Genomic DNA, 25864 nt, shown 5'->3' with positions numbered 1-25864 from the left:
TTCTTTACTGGGCCGGTTCTGATGTAATACTACATAATTATAATGTTCCTCATAAACAGAATACCCTTAATTATATCAAACATTTACATTCCATGGCATGGGCTGGATTGAACAGATAAGACACCAGTGGTTAATGTGAAAAAGAGGAGAGGTCTATTATGCTTAATTGATGCATGGTGACCGCTATGAGGTTCAATGACATAGAAAGGTTAGGAGCAAAGAACATTTTTACTGTGCAAAATGTGTCCGTTACACCACCTTTCAGCCTTTGCGGTCACTTATTTTGTCCTGCACCAGCAACAATTGGACATTGCCCTTTGAAATAGAAAGGTTAGGACTCTTCTCTCAAACCTGAGATCTCTATGCATCTTATTCAAATAAATAAATAACAAGAATGACAAGTCATAATAAAGCCGCATGCGGCAGGCTTTTTTGGCCCCAATCTTGTCAACAACACAACATTTAACTATAAAGAAATGAAGATGACAAAAGACAGCTAATGGTTGTCAGGTGATGGACAATTAACACGTTGCAGAATGAATGAAAGATGCAATCAGAGTGATGCACAGCGAGCCACACAGTATAGGCAAAATAATAATAGTATTCAAATAGTAGCTTTAAGGCTACTAATCATTTATAGAGTTCTCAACGGGCCTGAAAATGAAGGCTCGGCCCTAACTGGGCCCGACTGGGCCGGCCCGGGGCTCGGCCCGAACCCGACTATTGCCATCATGTTAGGCCCAAAACCCGAAAAAAAAGAAAAGAAGATTTTCGATTTTGTGTTTTATTAAATATTTTTAATATTATTATTCTGTTCTGAATATATATTTATCTATTATGAAGATGGCGCTGACGGCAGCGGACATTAACTTACACTGTGCTTACACTGTGCTGATTTAAATGAAGTTAAATCCTTATCTTGCTCACGCACCTCTGTGCAATGAGATGCATCGTCTGCATTTCTCTGCCTCTCTCGACCGAGTCTTTGTCTCCCCCCTCCCGACTGTTTGAGACCGACTCGAGACTGTTGTTAACCTATTAGCTTAAGTTTACACGCGTTGGGTGAACACTTTTATAATACTGAACTAAACGCGGGTGGATTACATTGTATTGTGAAAATCAGAAAGCACCGTTTCTGCCACTTGTGTAACTTAACAAAACACGATGGCATAGAGCACGCCGGTCAGTTATCGTAACTCACAAAAACACATTGAACAGCCTGTTATACCTTCAAATTAAAACCATCTGAAAACGTCAACAACGACACGTGTAGTGTACTGCGTGTATGCACGTTCTCGCGCGTGGCTTGCTATATATGGAAAACTCGCTCCTGCGTTCTTCAATTGATTTCTGAACGAACCTGACCACTGAATGTACACTATTGTTTAAGGCTGGTGTACTGTAGACCGAAATTGCCGTGGGTTTTTGTATTAAAAGGGCCCTTGATATGGATGCATCATGCGGTAGGCAGTAGCCCTGAAACATGAATGTGAACCATGGCTACATATGCGGCAATGGATAACAAGAACGCTCGTCCCCAAACACACTCGCCCGGGTCTAATCCGGCGGCCTCTGTCCGCGAAATGAATGGGGGTGAGTGTGTTTTGGGGCGAGTGTTCTGTTTACCTCGCCCAGAATCGCTTTTTGTTTTACTCTCTCTCACATGGTTAATACATTTGATTTTGGGATGTACAATACATGAAAATTACGGGATTAATAACGCAACTTGCGTCGAGAACTAATGGAGAGTGGACATTACCGCGTTTGGCCAAAAACAGTTAGTAACATCATACAAGCATACAAGCTAACTATTAGCCAAATTCGGCTAGCGCTCAGACGAATCCACTGAGAGAGGCGTGTCTAGTCCCATAGCTTGGGAGGACGAGGGCGCCCGTTCAGAGTATGGGAAAGTATCCCATTGGCTTAAACGACAGCCAATCACGCAAAAAAATCTGTCGGGTCAGAGTCAGACTGAATATAGAGCCGCTATGCTTTTCAGCATGCGGCTAAAAAAGGGAAAAAGAACACTGCCCATGTTCATCTCAAGGAAAATTACACTGACCAATGCAACAGCTGTGTTATACACATTATTTAACAACTGTGGCTTGACCTGTAATAATTATTTCGGACAGCAGTGGACTTCTATGACTTCCAGATATTTATAAGGCTGCATCTACTGTTGGCTAGATGGACCATAGTTGCTAAATGAAGAAATGCATTGGAGGTTTGCCTCATAGGTTTTGTTGACTTTAAAAAAATGTTTTATCCTTTAAACCAGTGGTTCTTAAACATTATCATGTCAAGGACCCCCAAATTGATATGTATTTGGCCACGGACTCCCATTTGAAAATAGCTTGTCACAAGGATCTACAAGCTTGCTTACAATAAGAGATCTACAAGCTCACAGCCGGCTGTGATGCATTGTTGTGAGCTCGTAGATAGGCTATTTTCAAAAAGCCGAAAATTTTAAATAGGCCGAAATGTTTATATTTTGTTCCTCAACTGTTCCTTATTTTGCTGGGGGCCCACTGGAACCCTCCCCAGGGACCCCTGGGGGACCCCAGAGACCCCACTTTGAGAACCACGGCAACCACATCAACAGGACAAAAGTGCATGAGTGCTGACATTATGAATGGCATAATTATTTTATTACGTTTAATTTCTGTATAGCAATGCAAAAAAAGCTGTTACTGAAGGAGGACGTTTTGAGTGGTCATTGGTCTATTGCATCTACCAGAGCAGCTGTCGTTGAGCATGTGATATAGTGCAGCTTTCCCAAAATCGTGATAATGCTTTGCAGACATATTTGTGGCTGCCCCATTGCGATATTAGACAGTTCAATCACACCGATTTCCCAAAATAACCAACAATAGGCTTTGAATGGGCTAATTAAACAATGGCTGGCCCTCTGTCAAAGTGGCTAGCAGGACCAATAGGTTCACCAGTTCACCAGCTGCAACTGAAAGGCACCAGTGTATGACTGGCTTCTTGTAGTGCTAATTTGAAGATGAACATGTGATCATGTATTTTGCTCATGTGGGTGTGCAGAGTTCTCACCTCACAGATACAGGTAATTCTGCGAGGGTGTGGCGCCTCCTGCTGGAGCTGATACACTAAGGCAAGAGACACAGAAAATAGTATTAGAACTTTTTTTTTAACATTACATTTCGTATAAATGTACACATAAAAAAAAGCATACCTTTTTTTTCAAACTGATAAAAGTTATGTATTATGAATAATTCACTCAGATGGTTTACTGTTAGGTACTACAGAAACAATGGAGTGTAAACAATTGTGAACAGTTGGATAATTCAGGAAAGAAATCATTTAATACTTACAGTAGGACTTCCATACTGGAGGCCTGTACTCGTCATGATCTAAAAATGAAAGAAAGGTTAGTCACTTTTTATCTCACTTATTAAAAACTCTGCTATAGGCCTACCAATGAAGGTTTGTTTTGGCTTATTTATCAGGAACCTCATTTCCTTGGTTACAGTGACCCCAGGGGGTCAATAGGGGACACTGATTTGCCTATCACGAGACAATTAGCCACATATACAGTACAGTGTGAGTGTGTGCATTTATTTAACCAATACGTAATTATACCTTTCAATCCGGGAACCCCTTTTGGTGTATAGTTGTTGCAGCCTGTATACAATATATAGCAACAAACTTGGGTCAGGATTTAGAGGAAGTTTTTAGAATCGGCCTCAGGTCTAAATGGATTAATGAATAGAGCTTCTGTGGTTCATAGAATGGAACTGAGGGAATCGACTGGAAATTAATATAGGTGAACATTCAAAAGCCCAGAGAGAATAGGAAAGTAAATACATAAAGGAAACCCGTTTGTTCTGTATTTATCTTTTGTTAAATCTGTCTTCCTCTTAGCTCAGTGAGCTCATTGTTTTATTGCCGGCTGCTATTATTAATGACACAGGTATTTATTACACAATTCATACAATGAAGCTTAAGTCTTTTTTTGAACAACAAAGTTTTCATACAGACTAGCGCAATTGTTTGGCTCCTTCCCCCCAAAATTAAAATGTAACTGATTATGGTCACATATTAATAGTATTGAGAGTGCAAGTGGTATGGTTTTACACAGCAAGCATCTCACAAATACAAGGGCGAGTTTTCTCCATGTTCTCTTCTTGGCTCATACTAACCAACCATTTCCTATCTTGGTGTTTGTGTGTGTGTGTGTGTGTGTGTGTGTGTGTGTGTGTGTGTGTGTGTGTGTGTGTGTGTGTGTGTGTGTGTGTGTGTGTGTGTGTGTGTGTGTGTGTGTGTGTGACAGTACAAGCCTTATCTACTCCACACTCGCTTTCCTTGTATCCTGTCTTCAAAATAAGCACCAACACGGCCCAGGAAAGTGATTCTAGCTTTTTCCGTCTTTCGGGAGGCATTACTCAATGCATCCAGACACCTGATACTTCCCCTTTTTGTCTTTGTATGGGACAGAACGTTACATCAATCTGCAGGTTGCCTTACTAATCAACAAGCACTCATATCTCATATGACCTACTGCAATACCTCTACAATGGTAGGGTGGAGATGGGGCGTGTGTGTCCGTTTTTAAAGATGACATCATATTTTATCCTGTTAAGCAGTGTGTGTGTGTGTGTGTGTGTGTGTGTGTGTGTGTGTGTGTGTGTGTGTGTGTGTGTGTGTCTGTCTGATTGGATGTGCGCTGAATTTGAAGAACAGCCAAAATCATTTGAGGAAGGTCTTACGTCACCTCCAACAAGCTAGTACGTGCATTTACTGATAATCAACAGGCGCATTGCCAAAATTGCCAAATGTTCCCGACAGGATTGATGTGATCATCTCTTTAATGCAAAGAGAAACTACAAATGGACTGCGTTAGAGGAGTGTGTCTGAGAATTTCAAATAGTGAACACAACATGGTTTTCAAAAGGGACCAGTTTACCAGCCAGTGACACACACACAGGTTTTGCCAAGGTAACATTGCATTGACTTACATTCATTCCATATCCCCTTAACCTAAACGACTCTATGAAACTTCAGTGTAATCTAAATAGAGACATCAGTTTTGTAGCCAGAATCACATGCCTACCCCCAAATAAACTGGTTTCATGTCCTAAGTCCTAACATTATTCCAAAATGCAGCCTGTCAGGAACACACACACACACACACACACACACACACGATGACGATAGTTGGGCACTAGTAGTCCAGGGGCCAAGACATATTTTGGTACCACCTAAGGTGACCGTAAAGTTTTTGTATTTTTGTCTTCCTACATGTCTCTAGTTTATATTTTGGTATGATAACCCTTCCAATCTTGTAGCTTAATGGCAGTTATCACTACCTACCGGCTAATGTATCCGGTAGGAGACACAAAGTAGAATCTTTGTGTCTCCTACCCCCGGCATCAAATTATTGCGACAAAAAACAAAATATATCCATGTATTCAAGGCTTCATGGGGTGTGCAATTGATAACTTCTCAGATTTTTGGTGTTTGCAAAAAGACTGCTTTCCATAAGCTTGTAAAATTTGACCCTCCTTCTGTCTGGGGTGGTCATAGCTGAATGGGTAGAGAGTCCCCCTGAAAAACTTAAAGGAGGAGTTCACCCAAAAAAATATTTATTTTCTATCAATTGCACACCCCATGAAGCCTTGAATACATGGATATATTTGTTTTTTGTCGCAATAATTTGATGCCCGGGGTAGGAGACACAAAGATTCTACTTTGTGTCTCCTACCGGATACATTAGCCGGTAGGTAGTGATAACTGCCATTAAGCTACAAGATTGGAAGGGTTATCATACCAAAATATAAACTAGAGACATGTAGGAAGACAAAAATACAAAAACCTTACGGTCACCTTAGATGGTACCAATTTGTGTTGAATATCAGTGCTGGCCCTTGGACTATAGGGACACCTGGGCACACAGGTTTTGCAAAGGGGAAATTGCATTAACTTACATTCATTCCATATCCCCTTAACCTAAACAACTAGGTGGGCACTAGGGACATCTGGGGACCTCAACGTAAAATTGGCTATTTTGTCCAAAATGTTAAAAAATAAAATGAAGTAATGTAAAGTATACATGATGTGAACGTACGGCACATCATTATCAGACTTGATTTTATCCTCCAACTTCTTGTTTATGCCCCAAAATGACTGGATATACAGGTTTTATAGCAATCTGTAGCAATTGTAGAAATATTAGACCTTAATTGTCGAATGTTTAAGCAGGTTCTAATCACGTATACTTTACTTGAATTAGGACAATTTTTCTAATATTTTATTTTTTTAACATGTTGGACAAAATAGCCAATTTTACATCGAGGTGCCCAGATGTCTCTATAAGTGCCCACCTCTCCTGTTACCACACACACACACACACACACACACACACACACACACACACACGTAGTAATTCAATTGCACATAATAGAGCCAGTATGATTAGAAGTTGTACATGTACACAGGTGTGATGATGATTGTTCTTCTTACCAAACACATTTAGGGCCATCTCCCTGCCTCTGATGAGCTGCTGGGTTAAATGATGGTGCGACAGACAGACAGATGCCAGAATGATCCCAGCACAGCAGCAGCAAACGTGGCTTCTATTACTTTAGAGCTCGGATCCTACAAGAAAAAGAAAAACACAATGAAATGAAAACACAACGGAGCATTATTCGGGAACAACTCGTTCAAAAAGAAAAACACACACACGTACCGAAGATATCAGCCGAGCTGCTGTTAGTATCTGCTGTTATCACGGCGCTGCTGTTGCTTCCACTCTATCTACGTCGTGGTTCGCCATCTTTGATACTATGTCACGTGATCCGTTTTGCCCCCCTCCTACCCATAGAGTTATAATCATAGAGTTAAACATAAGGTTATGATATATCGGGCTCCTACCGCCTTAGTAAAGTCCTGATACATCCATGATGTGTGCAGTGGTGGAAGGAGTACTCACATTGTTTACTTAAGTAAAAGTATCAATACTGCAATGTAGAAATACTCTGTTTCAAGTTAAAGTCTTGGCATTCAATATTGACTTGAGCAGAAAAGCATTGGTATCAAAATATACTTAAAGTACCAAAAGTAGAAAGTACTCATTATGCAGAAGATCCCATTTCACAAGTTAAGTCTTTAGAAAATAGCAGATCTACAGTGCATCAGTGCATTGAGCTTGTAGATCTGCTATTTTCAAATGGCCAGAATGTATATAGGACTGAAGTGGGTAATTTATGTTTTGTAATAATAATAAAAACCTACAAAGTAACAGTTCTAAAGTTTTCAAATAATTGAGGTGGAGTAAAAGTATAATATTTGCCTCTGAGATGTAGTGGAGTAGAAGTAAAAGTACTGAAAAAAAGAAATACTCCAGTAAAGTAAAAAATACCATTTACCTTGTACTTAAGTACAGTACTTGAGTACATGTACTTTACACCACTGGAGGTGTGTGTGTGTGTGTGTGTGTGTGTGTGTGTAAGTACAGTACTTGAGTACATGTACTTTACACCACTGGAGGTGTGTGTGTGTGTGTGTGTGTGTGTGTGTGTGTGTGTGTGTGTGTGCGTGCGTGTGTGTGTGCACGCGGGCGCGGGGGGGGGGGTGTATCTATGGCAACGGAGGCTGACTGGACCTGACCTTAGCTGAAGATGAAATTATTCAATCAATCATGACAGGAAACATACAGATCGATATAGTGGTGGATCTGAATGATTACATTAAAATCTATTTATTTTTGTTTGATGGATCCTAACCCCAATGATTCATGAATAGCCTACCGGTATGTCAGTGAATAACTGACAATGATTCATGCTGCAGTGCGATCACAATACATTTTCTTTCGTCTAAATTATTAGTGATTTGAATTGCTCAAAATCAGGGAGTCATCTGATCTATTCCAGGGGTTCCCAAACTATTCCATGTCCCCAAAAGGACCCTCAAATATTTATTATTATTATTTGAAAAAAGAACCGACTGAACCAGACTGAAAATATTGAAAATGGCCCATGTACAAGCTCACAATGTGTCACATGTGAACCATTGTGAGAATGTAAATAGACTATTTGAAGATTCTGAAAATGTTTCAACACTTTGACAATGACAATAGGGACAATGGGGATGGCAGGTTGAAAGTGGTTAAACTGGCACAATAATGTTATACATGTATTTGTTTATTTATTTGTTATACTTCTTTATGAATTCCCTTTCCCCCCATTTTCCTCTTCTTTGCAGTTGCCCCCCCTGGAGCTCCCTAATGGTGTTTTTTGCCGGGGACCCCCTGGCTGGAACCACCTCAGGGACCCCACTTTGAGAACCATTGGAAGAGAAAACCAGCAGCACAACAGAACCTGGTAAGATAGAAAACCAGTCAAAGTATCAAGGGTTTTGGTGTAGAATCAGCAGATTCAGGGAATCTCTGAGGACCAGGCTTTTTGTTTTGTTTTTAATGTCGAGGAATTCTGGATGAGGGCTGCTATTCATTATTTTCTTAGTTATTATTTTATCGATTACATTTTCAATTAATCAAATATTTGAGAAGTGGAGGCATTTACAATTAAACATGTATATCAGCAAGAACATTTTTAAATACATTGATTCTATTTCATACTTTGTCATAAAATGCTGTCACACAAAAATACAGAAAATAGCAGATCTACAAGCTCCCAAAGCATGGCATCACAATGCATTGTGAGCTCGTAAAAGGCCCGTATTCAAACTTTTACTTAACTAAAAGTACAAAAGTTTGACATCAAAATGTACTTACCGGTATGTTACTGCCTCTCCATTCAAAAGACAGAGCCCATAGCATATTATAAAGGACGCCACACCAGAAGACTCAAATCATTTATTTAAAAAACAAATAAACATACTTGAAACCAACTGAACAAATAACCCAAAACAAAAAAGGGGCAGGAGTTCCCGGTAAGTTATTACTGAGTTTGTTTTTTCCCCTGATAGTTGTATTTATTATTTAATTTGTATTTATCCTTTATTTTACCAGAACAACGCCTTAACACCATAACTAATATAGGGTGATGTGGGAAATCCAAGAACCGGTGCTGACCAGTGGGTTTAATGTCTCTGTGTATGACTTGTTCCAGCTAACAAATAGCCAGTGGTGGAAAGTAACTCATTACATTTACTCAAGTACTGTACTTAAGTACAATGTTGAGGTACTTTTACTTTACTTGAGTATTTCCAATTTGCAACAATACTTTTACTTCTACTCCACTAAATCTCAGAGGCTAATACTGTTTATTATTTGAAAACGTTAGTTACTAGTTACTTTGTAGATTTGAATTATTATTACGAAACATACATTTAACCACTTCAGCCCTATTTAAACTCTGGCTGATGACAGTAAAGTGAAGTAACAATTTAAGGACCTTTTTGATACCTAAAAAAACAAAACAAAGAAAGAAAAGAAAAAATATCATTACTGCATCAAAAGTAATCAACAAACTATACTATAAAAATGTTAAACTGGCTAAACATTGACCAAATTGTCAAATAATATAAGTAAGAGGCAAGAATTGTGAAAATAGCAGATCTACAAGTTCACAATGCCTTGCAATGCGAGGTGTTGTGAGCTTGTAGATCTACTATTTTCACAATATTTAGCTGTGGAACCGAGTCAAACTATATACACTCAAGAGTTGAGTTACAGGCCTGTAGGGGTCCATTCTGGAACCCCTTCAAGGACCAATTGGGGGTCCCTGCCCTGACCCAACGTTGAGAACCACTGGTCTCTTTTTCTTTTTTGATGTTTTTTTTGCAACGTAATGAGTGACGGCATCACGTTGCGAACGTTTGCGCAAACGTGTCATTGAAATTGAGTTGGCCAATCGCGTTCTTCGTACTGCCGGCACCTGACAAAGCAGGAAGTAAACATTGGTGTACATGTTGTACAGTACATCAGAGCCTCTAGGCTATGATCAGAGCATAGAAGTAAGAATACAACAACGCCGGAGAGATTTATAAATCACAGCAAAATATCTTGTACACATGGTCCTGACCAAAAGTCCATGAACAATAAAATAGTCAAGGTTAGTATTTTGTTAGAATTAGGGGGGGGGGGGGGTTTAGCTGTAAGATATACACTGTATGGATGGAACATATGCTGTAGCCTTAGATCAATGTTATCGTTGATGCATTTTATCGAGTATGACTTGCGACCACTCCCCCAGTTTGCCCTGGAATGTCACCAGTAAAGCCCGTATTTCTACGAACATGTACAAATGCAAAATATAAGGTGCTTACCCGCTTTCCCCAAATGTTAACTAGGTGTCCGGAGTATTTATGCAATGTATTAGTCCATATTGTTCAATAAAGAAGTATTGTAATCCCGTCTGTGGCCGATTCTGTCGGAAATTCTCAATGGGCGGTAGTGACGGGGCCCATCCGGTGAAAGCCGGAATTACACTCAATGTAAACAAGAAGTAAGCGAAGGGGGGAAATGGCTTACGGCCACAGACGGGATTAAAACGGTTCTTAATGGGAAAAATATGGACTAATACATTGCACAAATACTCCGGACACCTTGTTAATATTTAGGGAAAGCGGGTAAGCACCTTGTATATTGCATTTGTACATGTTCGGAGAAATACGGGCTTTACTCGTGACATTCCAGGGCAAACTAGGGGTGGTCGCTAAGACTCTAGATATAAAACTGTCAAAATCGATAAAACACATCTACGAGAGTCTTGATCTAAGGCTAGTATGGAACATATCAAATGAGCCTCAAACTACTGGCAGATATACAGAGTAGATGTAGATGGATCATTTTAAAGCTTGGTGTGTATAAATCCATATGTGTCTATATCTGACTGACTGTCTGTTTGTCTGTGTCCCGGTTATGCCCATGTCATAGTACTGACATCCACCACTGTGTGAATTGTTGGGACTTTCTCAGAGCATGCTCAAGGTGACACCAAGCCTGATTATCGACTGTCTTGTTTTCCAGGCGTGTTTAACATCCTGCACCCAGATGACGCATGTGTTCGTGTACGGGACCCTGAAGAAGGGCCAGCCCAACTACCATCGCATGTTTGACTCAGCCAAAGGCAAGTCCCAGTTCCTCGCCTCAGCGCGCACCATGGAGAAATATCCACTTGTGATCGCCGGCGAATACAACATCCCTTTCCTCCTCAACATCCCAGGAGAGGGCCAGCGCATCCTGGGCGAGATCTACAGCGTCGATGGCCAGATGCTGGAGTTCCTGGATGAGTTTGAGAGCGTTCCCACCATGTACCAACGGACCACAGTAAAGCTGGAGGTGGTGGAATGGGTTGGAAGGAAAGATGGGGAGGAAAGTCCGTCGGTGGGGAGCGTGGTCGAAGCATTTATATACAGCACAAAGACGTACAAGCCGGACTGGCCCACACTGCCTAACCATGACAACTATGACTCCTATGGGAATCACGGCTTGGATTATGTTACCAGAGAGGCCAGAGACTGATGCACTGTAGCTCACTAGACAACAGAAGTAATTTCATGATATCATCAAACTTAGCTAGATACCAGAATAGCACCTAGACGAAGAAGAATTTAGCATTTAATTATTTTGTTACAATGTAGTTTTTAAATAATTAACCACATGAACTGTAGCATCCATATTGTGGCCATTTCATAATAGGCTAAGATTCAGTGAAAATAGCCAATCTAAAGCTCTCAACACGTCGCAGTGCGACACATTGTGACTGTGAGGTGGTAGATCAGCTATTTAATGTGTAGACCCCTGGGGGAACCCAGTCAATGAAGTATATGGTTTAATTGGTTAAGACATTAAAAAGGGATTCAGACTTAGAAGTTAAACATTTTAACTTGTGAATATATTTTCTCCTTTAAGATCATATTATTTACTAATGAGACCTGTTTTTGTGGATAAAGTAAAAAAAATAAATGTCCTATACTTGCTTCAGAATCCAGGGCTGAGCTTGTATGAACTATTGACTCAGGAGTTTGTACAACTATTGGTAATTTGTACAAATATTGGTAATTTGTACAAATAAATAAATATTGAAATAAACAACTTTTAATTTCCTTAACCCTTAAGTTCAATTCATTATTTCCATGGCATGGACTTAAAATCATCACCATTGTGTCCTAAAGTGAAAACATTGACAACACCAAAGGCCAGGTGGCCCTGCCCCTAAAATGATGAAATTCCAGGCCTGAAGATGGTTCTATAACATTGGACTCTTTAGTCATTTATGTGATGTTGTAAATAACATTTGCTGACCATGGATGTGTGAACACACGATGGCGCTGGAAGGAGCTTCTTCAGGATTGTCATGATGATTTGTACATTCTCTATGAGAGCCTTTCCTCGCTTCACTGACGGTAAGAATGTCCTCATGAATAAACAAACGTCTTTGGTCATTAGTTGTGTTTCATCATTCTACACCATCTTGACAAGTTGGTTTCTGCTTAGCAGCCTCATAAGTTAATAGGGAAATGTAATAGTAATGTAATATCAAGAAGTTGTACATGTTATAACATAGTTATGCAGTACAGGCGGGCACGGTCCATTGTTGCTTCAGAAGAAATGTGTAGGTACTATAAATGTGCTGCAGTGGTGGGAAAAGTACTCAAATGTTTTATTTAAGTAAGAGTATCAATACTGCAATGTAGAAATACTCTGCTACAAGTAAAAGAATAAGTAAAGAAGAATAAAAAATGTACTTGAGTAAAAGAACAAAAGTATTGGTATCAAAATGTACTTAAAGTACCAAAAGTAGAAAGTACTCATTATGAAGTCTCGTTTCACAAGTTTTAATTTACAGTAGGGCTGAAGTGGGTAATGTATGTTTTGTAATAAATATAAAAATCTACAAAGTAACTAAAGTTTTCGAATTATTGTAGTGGAGTAAAAGTACAATATTTACCTTTGAGATGTAGTGGAGTAGAAGTAAAAGTACTGACAATTGGAAATGCTCCAGTAAAGCAAAAAATACCTAAACTAAAAGTGTTACCTAAATGTAGTACTTGAGTAAATGTACTTGGTTACTTTACACCACTGTAAATGTGTAACTTCAAGTGTTAATGTTGTATTGGACGGTGGCGCATGCTGTTATCACAAAGTCTCACTCTCAGTCAGACCATATAATACATCCTTTCCACCGTCTTATGACAAGATAAACACAGCTGCAACTAACACAATGCATGTTTGATATAGTTAAAAGTATTGACAATATTGAGTATTGTAAATGTTTTCTCTTTGGCATACCTAAACCAGATTCATTATTAATGTAATGATCTGCCCCTGCGATGACATGTAGGACAAACGTCATCCCAGTTCTATTAGATTTAATCATTGAACTCCGCCACTTAGCCTATACAAAAGTCCAAAGGGCTTCATTGACAGTCATACCTAATCTTACCTTGAGATAGGAGAGACTCTTTGTTAGTTGCTTTGTTTTTAATAAGGTCTGTGTGTGTGTGTGTGTGTGTGTGTGTGTGTGTGTGTGTGTGTGTGTGTGTGTGTGTGTGTGTGTGTGTGTGTGTGTGTGTGTAGTACAGTATACTCACACAAACAAGCCATCGTTTTATACTGTGCTTAAACAATTTCCTTTAGAGGTCCACATTTCTGATGTGGTCCTCCATCATGTGACATGAAGTGTCATTCATAGCATTCTTGTGTATAGATAGACAGCACACCATCCAGTGCCTTTTCCTATTACAGTAAGGCTACTGTGAGCGTCCACGTCCATAAATGTTCTACTCATAAATTGATGTTTAATATAGCCTACTAAATCTAACATTTGTATCTATCAAAGTTGTTTGTGTTTATTTGTTGTGCTTATAAGCTAAATGTTCTCAAATAGAAACTTTAATAAAATCTATGTTTGTTATCTTTTTCAAATTGGTTAGAACATTTTGCACCTTTATTCAAACTATCAATCAAAACATTGGTGGTCTAGGACAGTGGTTCCCAAACCTTTTAGCTAAAGACCCAAAAGAGAAATAAGACGTTTGCTGGGGACCCAAGCGAGTGAAAATAGCAGATCTACAAGGTCATAACGCGTCACTTCGCGCTGCGTTGTGAGCTTGTAGATCTGCCATTTTCACTACTTCTTAAACTTAAAAAAAATGTATTTATGGACATTTTTCTAAATGTTGGAATTGTTTTTAAGCACAGCCCTCTGAGTCAATGAGATGCCCGACGTGACACCAAGTCAATATATCGACTGTCTTGTTTTCCAGACGTGTTTTACATCCTGCGCCCAGATGACGCATGTGTTCGTGTACGGGACCCTGAAGAAGGGCCAGCCCAACTACCATCGCATGTTTGACACAGCCAACGGCAAGTCCCAGTTCCTCGCCTCTGCACGCACCGTGGAGAAATATCCGCTTGTGATGGCCGGCGAATGCAACGTCCCTGCCCTCCTCAACATTCCAGGAGAGGGCCAGCGCATCCTGGGCGAGATCTACAGCGTCGATGACCGGATGCTGGAGTTCCTGGATGCTTTCGAGGGCGTTCCCACCATGTACCAACGGACCACAGTAAAGCTGGAGGTGGTAGAATGGGTTGGAAGGAAACATGGAGAGGAAAGTCCATTGGTGGGGAGCGTGGTCGAAGCGTTTATATACAGCACAAAGACATACCAGCCGGACTGGCCCACACTGCCCAACTATGACAACTATGACTCCTATGGGAATCATGGCTTGGAGTACATGGACCACACACGTCTTTTCATGATATCAAACATACTGTAGCTAGAACCCAAGGAATAGTAGATATTCTAGATAAAGCTGTTAGGGTTTAGCATCAGATTAAGATAAAATAAACCAAATACAAATATATTATAATAAATACAAATATGGCTGGCTGTAACAATATACTAGAGAATGACAACAATGACATTTGGTGTCTTTTAGCTCTAGCATTATAAAAAGTGCTATAGATAATGACAAGAATGAGAGATTACAGGACAGTACCAGTGGTTAAGTCTTGCATGTTTACATGCCTAATTAATTGTCACAGTATTCTTTACATTACTGGTAACAATTTTCTAAAACATCAAGCCACTGGTTTCCATTCATTTCAATAGTGTATGAGTATCAACTTGCATAGGCCTAAAGCTTGCTTTATTTTGCTTTGCTAGATAACAAATGTAACACAAGTGAACTTTATGCTTTAGTTTAATCAAAGCTGCGTTATCTATGTGTTTTAATGCATTTGAAAGTGTTGATTGATTTGAAAAGTCTCACAACCAAGTATAAATCAGGTATTCGATTTCATTATGACATAAAAGTCAATCATTTGGGGGAAAGAATACATTAATACAGTTACATAAAGTTTGTCAATTAAAAATGAGTTATGTATGAGTATGTATCATAGCTTCATCTCCAGTGTTAAAGAGGCTGTCATCAGGGCTCTGAAAATGTCCTTGTCAGGTCGTTGTGTTCTGATGTCACTTCCTGACCACCAGATTCTTCATCATGTCGAAGGAGTTGCCGTCGGGCTCCACGGACACAACGCCCTGCTCTTTGCAGTATACCTGTAGGAAGCCATTGTCGTCCAGGCCCACGACGTCCGCCTCCGGTCCGTCCTCACTCCACAGACGCACCCGAGTCCCGCTGTGAAGCCATCTCGTATAAAAGGTGGGCAGGACGGCCTCTGGTCCTCCTTGCTGGAAGGCTGAGATGAGGTCCTCCAGGGAGGTAACAGTCCGCGCTATGAGCTGGGCTGGACTCAGGGCCTCCAGGCTGGTGCCGTGATCTCGGTTATGCTGCACCAGCAGGTCATTGATGCAGATGGTAGGATTGCTGTTGCTGACGTTGAAGCCACAGCCAATCAGCAGATGGATGGTCGGTCCACTGACTGTAGAAGTCACCAGCACTCCCCCAAGCTTCATCAGGTTACTGTAGTAAATGTCATTGGGCCACTTCAGCCTCATATCTATGTCCTGGTATCCAGGCAAGGTGCGTACTGCCTCCACCACTGCCAGGGAAGCGAGATGTTGAATGAAGGATATTCTATGGCCGAGCCTGGATCTAGATTCCACCTGGACATTAAGTGTGAAAGTGGCACAGCCCAGAGGACTCAGCCAGGCATTCCCTCCACGACCTCTGCCTTGACTTTGCCGAGCAGCAATGGCTATCAAGCCTGTCTGCTCAGGTACATGCTGCACCAGCCCTTCCAGCAGGTCCATGGTGGTGGGAGTAACCTCAGTGTACAGCAGCGTACGACCCAGTGTCTGGGTCTGCAGGTGCTTTCTGTACGTGTCCAGGTTGAACTGCTCCAGCCTCAAGGACTCTGAAGGCTCAGTGACGAGGGCCAGTGTCCCTTCAGGCAACGCAGTCTCAAGGTCAGCGCCAGACACCAGCCTGAGAGGGGCCTTGGATGACCTGATAAAACCGTTTGGGTCTGCATGACCTCGCAGCCACTTCAGGAAGCGGGCCTTGTTCTCCTCACTGGTGGAGAACACATACACAGGACTTGGAGGCGGCACCTGGTTCAGCTCACAGGTCAGTCCCAGCGAAGAGAGAATCTCAGTTAAGACCTTGTAGCGCCGTGTGTTGCTGAATTTCAGCTCGTCAAAGCCTTCCGATGTCACCTCCTGTGAGTCTGGTGTAGTTTCCAGGTGCACCTGACACAGGATGGCTTCCCCTTCGCCCTTGCCATGGGCCAGCCTGATGATGACCATGTCCTTCTCCTCCCCATGCAGGACCTCCCCTTTCAGCTCCCCCCAAAGCTCTACCTCTCCTCCTCCTTGTGGGTCCCTAACAAACACCTTCCCACTGGCCAGCAGGCTGAGCTCCAACGCCGCGTTGTTCTCCCCGGTGAAGCTCAGCCTGCTGATCCGTCCACATAGCCTCTCTCTGACCTCTAGTTGGAGCCCTGCGGGGCAGAATGTGGAGGACAGCCCCAGAACCCGGCCACCGAGGCCCAGGTAGGTTAGGAAACAGGTCTGCAGCTGGGGTGTGAGCGGCTCTTCCTCTGCCAGCACCAGAAGCTTGGTGTTCTGCATCCATGGCTCACTCAGGACTTGTTTTGGCCGCAGTGGGTAAACCACGTAGCGGTCTATGTCGATGCACTCAGCTAAGAGAGCACGGATCCTCTGGAAGCGCTCCTCACAGCCACCCGTGTACACCAACACATTGGGTGGTTTGTCAGTTATATCCTGATCAAGGAACCCATCCCCACTGTTCAATCCACTACTAGAAGTCATCAGGAAGCACTGGGATGTTTTCCGCCAAGGCGTATTTGACAGAGAAGATGGTGCTGTCCTTCAGCTCCAAGCTTCTGTTGAGAAAGATGTATCAATTTATTATAAGAGCCATGCAAAGCAAGTACATGTTGGATATCCACTTTCCTGGTTATATCATCATCATTGTATCACATCATCACTATGTCAGCCATGCCCAAATATGGAGATTCATGGGGTACCATCACGCCAAAATGGGGACGCCTGGTTGAAAGTGGTTAAGCTTGCCTCGTCTTGTTTGTGTGCGTTTGAGGTAATTGTCCAGTATGAATCTTTATTGATGTTCAACTAGTACCTCTGTACCTTTACAGCAATTTATATACAGTGTTTAGCCTGACGTAAATTATGGTATTATTGCACCTAGGCCCTATAGAAAGTAAAATAATAATAATGATATAATAATAATAATAACAAGTGTTAGTGTACTATATAATACTATAGTACTATAGTATTATAGTACTATAGTACTAGTACTACTATAGTACTATATAATATAAAAAGCTCTGCTCAACACTTTACAGTGTGTAATGTTAATGTGTGCAGCTCGCAACTCGGGCTACAACCAATAGAAATTCAGTAAATACTGTTACTAGGTGAACTTGAGTCACTGCAGGTTGTTAAATGAAAGTGAAACTTTAGATGTAGACTAAAGTGTCTTGCTAATACTTTAATAAGTCATTCAAGTACATCATTATATTCAGTATGCACCTACAGTACATATGAGACAGATCAGTGAGCAGGTTAAGATATAGTGACGCATATTAATGGTGGTCCGTTTTTTGTTGCTGCCCCTACAGTTCTTTCATTCACTTGGCCATGGCTTGACTGAAGCCTGATTTATACTTAGTCGTATGACAGTGTTGCGTGCCAAAAATTGCAGAGCTACAATTAAGCTCACAATTGCTGATGCAATGTGTTTAGAGCTTTTAGAGCTGCTATTTTCGGCACATGCATGAGTCAGAGTCAAGAGCTGAACTACAAAACACAATAAATGAAAGTGAAGAAATTAAAAGAAAGGACTTTCCAGGGCAGCAGTTTGGCATGAGTGTTGCTGCCAGATGGTGCATTGTTATGGTGCACTTGTAGTTATACTAAAGGCGCGCGCGCACACACACACACACACACACACACACAAACTAATCAATGGCCTGATCAGACTGAAATCTTATCATCAGTCTGAAGAAGAACATGGGCTTGAACCGTCACTCTCTGTAACTCTGCAATAAAGCTCAGACTTTAGTTATGAGGTTTGCAAAGAAATAACACAACACGGTACTCTGACACATCAATAACGTACACATAGATACTTACAGGTAGTGTGAGGCTGAACAGAGCTTCATGTCTTCATAGCGATGCCACTAGCATCACCAGTCATCATCAGCTGCAAAGACACATTTTTACATTAAACTGAGACAACAGCAAAATAACAAATACATGTATGAACAATAGAAGAGACTCATGTTCAGTATAAACAACCTTAGATTCTGTGTTCACTTACTGTTAGTCTGAGTGAATCCTGACAACAGAAGAAAAGATAAAGGATATTAGGAGTGAATTAGAGGAAACACTGTAAAATAATACAAAAACAAAAAAGGGAAATATCAGTGTATATTATTAGGGCCCGAACACTGCACAGTAGTGCAAGGCCCTATTGAAACTGCAATGATTATTTTACCGATAATGAATCGGGAAAATGAGGGCCTAAACGTGCTCAAAAAGTTACGCAACTTTGCACACATATCACAAGTGGCGAAAAATTACTAATTACATTTTTTTTTTCAAAGTGAAAACAGTGCTTAGGAAGCGAGATACAGCCTTTTTCAGTTATAAGTTAAACAAGGAGTGGATGGGGCTGCAAATCTTCAGATAATGATATCTTGGGTTAAAAAATAATAATAATAATTATATTTTTTTCAAAAACACATGAAACACGTTAATGGCACGTTGCACCATAGCGGTAAAACACGTGAAACACGTTAATGGCACTCAATGAGTTAATTGGAGGGGTAGGTTAATTGTTTTCATTTGTTTGCTCACAACTGTAGGGAAAATGGCTCAAAATGATGTGAAACGTTCAAGAAAGAGGGGCAGTATGTTTTGGCATCTATTTGCTCAATAGTCCAATCTAATAACACATCTAAATTGGACTATTTTTCACTTCGTTCTTTCCATTTCTGAGCTACAATCCTACCCATTGAAGAAGGCAAATGTCTTGGTCACACAATTCCATATATTACCCACTGTAATTCAAGATGTTATCCAAAAAATAGGAAGCCCCGCATGGTTTACATACATGGATGTGACTTCTCAAGGTCTTATATGGAAATGCTTCTCTAACTGACTTTAATTACAAACTTCCAACTCCCATGGCATCTCATTATTTATGGAAAAGAAGAAGTCAACTTCACTGGTGTTGGTCCATCAAGAGAATTTTTCATCATCTTTATTTAAAATGTTAAAATCCAGAAACCAGATCAAATACACAAAGGCAGACGTTTGGCTCTGAAAGATTTCAATCTCTGTCGGCTCTCTGGACACGAAGGTGTAGTGTTCTGAGAAAATGAACATATCTTTGAAGACGACAGCATCTCACAGGAAAACAAATAAAAACACAGAAATAAAGCGGCACATTTCACAGTGTATCAAAGTATCGTACAAAGGTTTGCTCTACAAAAGCAAAATCAACAAATCTTGTAGTCGTCTCCAAAAAGTGGCATATTGGGACACATTTAATCGTTATGTATAGATTGTCACACAAACAAACAGGTCTAACAGTTGAGTGTGTTTACAGGTGCACAATATTCCACATATGGACTCATATTCCAATACAGATCTTAATCAGGATAAGCTGTTTATATATTTACATATCCTCAGCATCAATACCCCTGTATACAACAATTCAGCAAAATACTCATTGTAAACACAACTCACACACATCGCAAAAACCCAACAGTAAAAAGAGTTCAGGCTTCTCAGAAATGGCATAAAACCTTTCCTTGACTGCCGGGATATGGATATGATGCTCGTAAAACGGAATGCTTAGTGTTTCAATGTTCACGGGTGCCGTCCATCGTAGAGGAGAACATGTCTCCACCCTCACACCAGGGAACATTATGCTATAGGTTTACAAAGAAATGAAGTGACATTATAATATCCTGAGTGACAACAGGATATTGTTGCACTTGTAAACACATTCAATGAGCAATCATATTGTTAGATTCAAAGAGCATTAAGGATGATTTGGTTTTCAACCTAAGGTGTATTTTGTTAGTTGTACTCATCGGGTAAGATTAAAAGTGGTGTTATTGATATTATTTTGTGTATATTTGTACAGTATATACTGTATATTTAATATTCTGATAGCAATTATTGCTATAGAGTTTTTGTTCAACAACAAGGGACTCCCCCATCTTTCCAGCGCTTTAGTAAACAGAAAATCGGAAAATAAAGCCATTTAATACATATTTTAACAAACGATATCTCTTACACCACCTTTAAACTTCTGTCACTTCTTTCATTGCAGTGCTTCACATGCAAGTTTCCACCAGAAGAATGGGGGACAGAGAATGTGTTACCGTATTCTTCTGCTCGATAAACCATGTGAACCCTAGTGTCCCTATTCTGGGCAACAATTGTAATAGGCCAACAATTTGTTGCAGATGTGTTTTGAACACATTTGACATGGAGCAGATGGTATCTGAAGCTCTACACTGAAATAAATGATTTATTTAATTCATAACCAATAAGCAAACTTTGAGCGTATCGACAAGTTGAAACAAATACGTATCCTTAAAAGAATGACAGGAAACAATGGCAGCAATACTGTGCACTTCCACTTGAATGGCATACAAAATGATTTAAGATTTAAATTACACAGTGGATGAGAGATTATCTCTAATCTCCCACTAGTGGCGTAAAAGAGAGCATGTTTTTTTTTTAAAGTCCGTACTACACAGGGTGTGCAAGTGAGGAGAAGGGTAATCTGTAGTTGGTCGAGGGGGGAGGGGTGTACGTTTAAAACAATTCAGCAACACTGATTTGAGTCAGCTTTTCATGCCCTGAACTCATGTGTGGGTCAGCCGTTTCAACAGAGGTGTTTCCCAACGACCGGATGAACCGACACGCAGTATACCTCGATAATGTGGCTGTATCGTGAATGGGAGTGTCTTTCTACAGAGGAGTGAGCTTGATCGGGGTGAAGATCAGTAGGGGTCTTTCCTGCAGGGCAGGGCGTGGCTGGCAGAGCAGGTGGCGCTGCGGATCACCTCCATCCACCTGCCGACAGAGGAGCACAGAGGGCCGTTCATGGGGTGTGTGAAAGAGATCGAATGCTTTCCCTGATTATAGCGACATTAGCGATTATAGCGACTTTCAGGTTCATTAATGGCGATCCCTTCTGCACACATCAATGTTAGCTATATTCCTACATTTCCATGAAAATCAACTGCATATCAATGTTTCCTTACACATTTATGAAGCCCCTTTTCCAAGTATCACCTCCATACAATACATATAAGCTTTCTGTACTATCAGACACTGTCAACACACGTACACATGAAAATATTTTCATCAAATCATTTGAACAAGAAATGCTTTCAATTTTAACCAAATTCTAGGTTGATAGTTTATTGACCCCTGGAGGACATTAGCTTGTCTTACAGTCACTGAGCCACTGAAAACAAAAGTCTGCCATCGACATTATGCCGATTTTATATATTTACTTCAGTGCACTGGATCCAGCTTTTTTGTAAATGCTTTGGTCGAGTATTTGTTGTATCATCTCAGAGGTGTATTGCGGAAATTATTCTCCAAACCCTTCTTAGGAATCTACACTCTACTTGAATATGCACTCCTGGATTATCTGTCATACTCCCTAATACTGTACCTTTCAAATGTGTATTCACTCTCTGATCTGAAGTAGTAGACATGGGACTTAAAGTGGAGCTTGAAGACGTAGTCTTTGTGGATGTTCTCAGATTCTGAGGGAACCGTAACCGAGTACCCTAGCAGAGGAAGACTGGCCAGTGGATAGTCATCCTGAGAGGAAGAGGAGAGAAAACGTGATCAAGAATAGGACATACAGCAGCCCACAAGGTTACAAAGAGGCGGCCGCCATTTGACAAGGAAAAATACTTTTGACACTCTCAAATATGTAATATTGGATCATTTTCCTCAATAAATAAATGACCAGTGCTAATTTTGTTGTACATTCAGTAACCGTGGGGCATTAATAAAAACGCACCGTCTGTGTCTTTGTCACACGCTGTGCAGAATCCAAAACTGTATTTTAAGTGTTTGTATGTGGTTTTCTAGGTATAGAAAATATAAACAAAAACAAATTGACCACATGTATTACAATACAGTTACAATGAACAAACTCACTTACATACATTAAACAAACCCTGCTAATTAGTCTTGTGCAACCAAAACACATACAGGATGAAACTCAGAAACAAACAACAAAACTTACAGTATATAGGCGTTTCACGTCTGTGAAAATGTAATGATGTTTTAGGGTCATATTCATGCAGAAATGTAGAACCTTCTGAAGGGTTGACAAACTTTCAAGCTAGTGATGTAAAATATATTTTTTAACAATAATGTGTAGGGTGGTTTTAATGTCTCACCTGGTGAGATTTGTAAAAGAAGAGACTGAAGTTGGTGAAGACGACCCAGAGCTTCTGCCAACCGTTACTGTTCTTGAACTTCCTCAGGAGGTTCCCCGACAACTGGTTCTGCAGGCCAACAAGAAGAGAACAAAAAAGAGACACAGAGAAAGTATGAGAGAATGCAGGAGACAGACATGTGAATCCACAAAGACAAAATGTTTTATGGCCAGTTGTGTTGTTAGAGACATTAGACAGAGGACAGGGAGAAGACAGACATGCAAGGAGCCTACATGCACTACTAAACTATTCTGTACACTGGACCTCAGAACAGTCCATACACTAGACTTAAAACTTGAGCTGACGTTTTCTATCACTGAGCTAATAGAGCCTGCCTGCTTGCTCAGGAGAGAATAAGAATTTTGACCATCAGGTCAAACCAGAAACAGGATTGTGTCAAAGGTCATGTCTAACCAAGACACAGGATCTACATGTCCCAATAGAAGAGCACGGAGACCAATTGCCACCTCAATTGTTTACGTTATATTGCATTAACATACTTTACCATACAGACTGGACAAGATAAAAATGTATACACTTAAAAAGTTTACATAAAACTGCGTAAAGTAACGCCATTACACCGATCCTAAGAACGGTCATTACACTCAGGTCATTAAACTGGACTGGGCCCAAGAAAAGTGCACTGACCATTAGCTGGACAACAGCAACGTTACTGTGGCAAGTTGTGTTTCAGAATGCCTGTGAACTCACTTTTCGAACATAACTTAACATTTATAAGAGGTAAATTCAGTATGTAAAAGCATATTCAGCATTCAATTTGTGGCACTTCATCATTAGTGTAAAAAAACACGATTTCTGCCATTCAAATGAATTTGCTTGGTTGTAGAGGGATTTACAGCTTTGGCCAAGTATCTGACAAATAGAGACAAGCCTCTGTTTGAATCACAAAAAACTGAGCTTTGCTCATCAGGACTGTATTACGTTGATTATGGTGTATCGTGTTCGTGTCAAGATCTCTTCTATTCTACCTATCCTTGTGTAACAGATAAACAGGCACGTCATTAATACTCATGTTCATGCATCATGTTTTATGCAGTCATATTGCTAATGCAGAAAGGCTTGCCTCTAAAAGGCTTTTCTGGTAAGCCACAGGGGCTCAGTGTTTAACAATGCATTAGAGGTACTTAATGCAGTACCTCTCTATTCCAGCAGGTGCCACTAAACGACAGGGCGTGTGCTCTGTACCGGCAGATCACAGACAGAGGATACTGCCTGGCCTGCAGACTGCACTAAACAGCCCTAGCAACATCAGCATGAACAGAAAGGACAGAATGATGGAGGAAGACATGATGAGAGAGACCAGGAGAAGGGAAGTGGAATGGCTGTAGATGGATAGGCAGATGAAGATGAGGCAGCAACAAGAGAGAAAAGGAGAAGAACAAACATGTGAGAAAACAGAGAAGACAAATATACATTGGAAGGACAGTCCTTTGTCCACGGTGAGACAGAGACGGAGAGAAAGTGTGGGACTAGGTCTGCTGGTCATACAGTCAGACGTCGTTGACACCTTTGAAGAAACAAAAAAGTCACAATAAAATCTAGATGCAACTTTAGATGTTGTGGGGGATTGTACGTTGATGATAAAAAGTAATGAAAGTCTTAGTAAACATCGTTGAAACAATTGTTCACATTGATAAATATAGTTTTGTACTGTAGCTTGAAACTATAGGGTGACATGCTTGCAGTTGCACCGGACAGATCTAATAATGTTACAACATGGACTGCATTCACATGCACAATAATTATTATTACTTGGAACGGTCAGGTTATGGCAACAAGTCTGTTAAACTGCTTTCAGGTGACTATTCTAATGGCTGGTTTACATGGTTTGATTATTAGTCAAATTCACTCTCTCAAATCTGGTAGATGTTATTACTCATATCATTAAGAAAGAAAGAAAGACAGAAAGAAAGGTGATGTAAGTATTTCCATGGTTAAACAAGGCGACCTAGAGGATTGCATACCCTTGTGGCTGCACCCTCTGGAAAACATTTCAGACAGAGTGACATACATACATAGAAGTACACACATACAGACGGATTAAGTAATAAATGAATGGAAAGTCAAAATCTACCCCTATCAATCATGGTTATGGTTATGCTTGCGATAAAATATGATTGGGATAAAGATTAGGATTAAGACCCTGATTGGGATGAACACATTTACATGAATATCTCCATAATCTACGCATTGCCTTAATCGGCGTATGATGGAATTAGTAACGTGCATGTGACTCATAAGCCTTCACACATTACATTTGATGGCGCCTCTGAAGGTGGAACAGGTGATAAAAAGGACACAGATTAATTAACCCCCCCTCCCCCTCCCAAAAAAACACACGCAGAGCGGTGGGGTACCTCCACGGCCACGCTGAAGTCCACCATGGACACGCTGGTGTTGCGGTGCCAGCACACGTGCACGGTGGTGTTGCCGCGGTGACCTTGCCGCTCCAGGGACGAGCGCGAGCCGCACAGCTCCTCCTCGGACTCCGCCTCTGGGCCGCCGTCCTCTGGCAGCTCTGAGGAATGACGGACTGGTCAGATATACACAATACTGTACTCTTCACAGGCGTCAGTTAATGGTTTAACCCATTAAGACCTGAGGTTGATTCTACAAATGCCTTCTAAATCAGTAGTTCTCAAACCTTTTCGTGCCTCGGACCCACCCCATCTAAAAATGTTTCGTGCCAGGGAGAACCCTAACTGGAACACTATTAACTGTGGGGTTCTGCAAGGTAGTTGCCTAGGGCCTTTGTTATACTCCAGTTTCACGAATGATTTACCGTTGTGTGTAAAGAATGTTAAAACATTTATGTATGCTGATGACACAACATTATACAGTGCCGCTACATCTGAGCAAGCTGTAACTGACTCTTTGAGCAGTGCCTTAACGGACATTTATGAATGGATTGAGTGCAACAAGTTAGTGTTAAATATTTCTAAGACAAAGGCCATTGTGCTTGGATCTAGA

The 25864-nt window shown here is 40.8% G+C and overlaps 5 protein-coding genes across 6 annotated transcripts in view; 2 read left to right on the top strand and 3 right to left on the bottom strand.

Moving 5' to 3' along the window:
• The window catches only part of LOC311041130 (N-chimaerin), a 41755-nt gene extending 34951 nt beyond the window's left edge, over positions 1 to 6804 (bottom strand). The window contains exons 1-4 of the mRNA XM_084051632.1: positions 6713 to 6804; positions 6487 to 6621; positions 3339 to 3377; positions 3058 to 3113 (exon numbers count right to left, since the gene is read on the bottom strand). Of these exons, the coding sequence (XP_083907758.1) occupies positions 3058 to 3113; positions 3339 to 3377; positions 6487 to 6505 (114 nt within the window). The 5' untranslated portion in view covers positions 6506 to 6621; positions 6713 to 6804. The remainder of the gene's footprint in view (positions 1 to 3057; positions 3114 to 3338; positions 3378 to 6486; positions 6622 to 6712) is intronic.
• A 3108-nt stretch (positions 6805 to 9912) lies between these two features.
• On the top strand, positions 9913 to 12041 carry LOC311040860 (gamma-glutamylaminecyclotransferase-like). Its single transcript, XM_084051230.1, has 2 exons — positions 9913 to 10040; positions 10958 to 12041. The coding sequence occupies exons 1-2, from the start codon at positions 10020 to 10022 to the stop codon at positions 11450 to 11452; spliced, it is 516 nt and encodes a 171-aa protein (XP_083907356.1). The 5' UTR covers positions 9913 to 10019; the 3' UTR covers positions 11453 to 12041.
• A 95-nt stretch (positions 12042 to 12136) lies between these two features.
• Positions 12137 to 14758, top strand: LOC311040861 (gamma-glutamylaminecyclotransferase-like). The gene is made up of 2 exons (XM_084051231.1): positions 12137 to 12336; positions 14200 to 14758. Exon 2 carries the CDS (start codon positions 14224 to 14226, stop codon positions 14710 to 14712), a length of 489 nt encoding a protein of 162 aa, XP_083907357.1. The 5' UTR covers positions 12137 to 12336; positions 14200 to 14223; the 3' UTR covers positions 14713 to 14758.
• A 652-nt stretch (positions 14759 to 15410) lies between these two features.
• LOC311040598 (biotin--protein ligase-like) lies at positions 15411 to 18547 on the bottom strand (the record flags this gene model as incomplete). Its single annotated transcript, XM_084050929.1, is given in 3 exon segments — positions 15411 to 17162; positions 17164 to 17245; positions 18519 to 18547. Coding segments are annotated over 3 exon segments (1863 nt in total).
• Positions 18548 to 19620: 1073 nt separating this feature from the next.
• Positions 19621 to 25864, bottom strand: part of LOC311040368 (FERM, ARHGEF and pleckstrin domain-containing protein 1-like) — a 72285-nt gene continuing 66041 nt past the window's right edge. For both annotated transcript variants that reach the window (XM_084050613.1, XM_084050614.1), the window contains exons 25-28: positions 25252 to 25412; positions 22835 to 22942; positions 22093 to 22244; positions 19621 to 21482 (exon numbers count right to left, since the gene is read on the bottom strand). In XM_084050613.1, the coding sequence (XP_083906739.1) occupies positions 21410 to 21482; positions 22093 to 22244; positions 22835 to 22942; positions 25252 to 25412 (494 nt within the window). In that variant the 3' untranslated portion in view covers positions 19621 to 21409. The remainder of the gene's footprint in view (positions 21483 to 22092; positions 22245 to 22834; positions 22943 to 25251; positions 25413 to 25864) is intronic.

Source organism: Gymnoscopelus microlampas, assembly GCF_963454915.1.
Source record: "Gymnoscopelus microlampas genome assembly, chromosome: 24".
NCBI lineage: Eukaryota > Metazoa > Chordata > Actinopteri > Myctophiformes > Myctophidae > Gymnoscopelus > Gymnoscopelus microlampas.
Note: the sequence above shows the minus strand (reverse complement) of the source record. Positions and strands in the feature narration are given on the sequence as shown.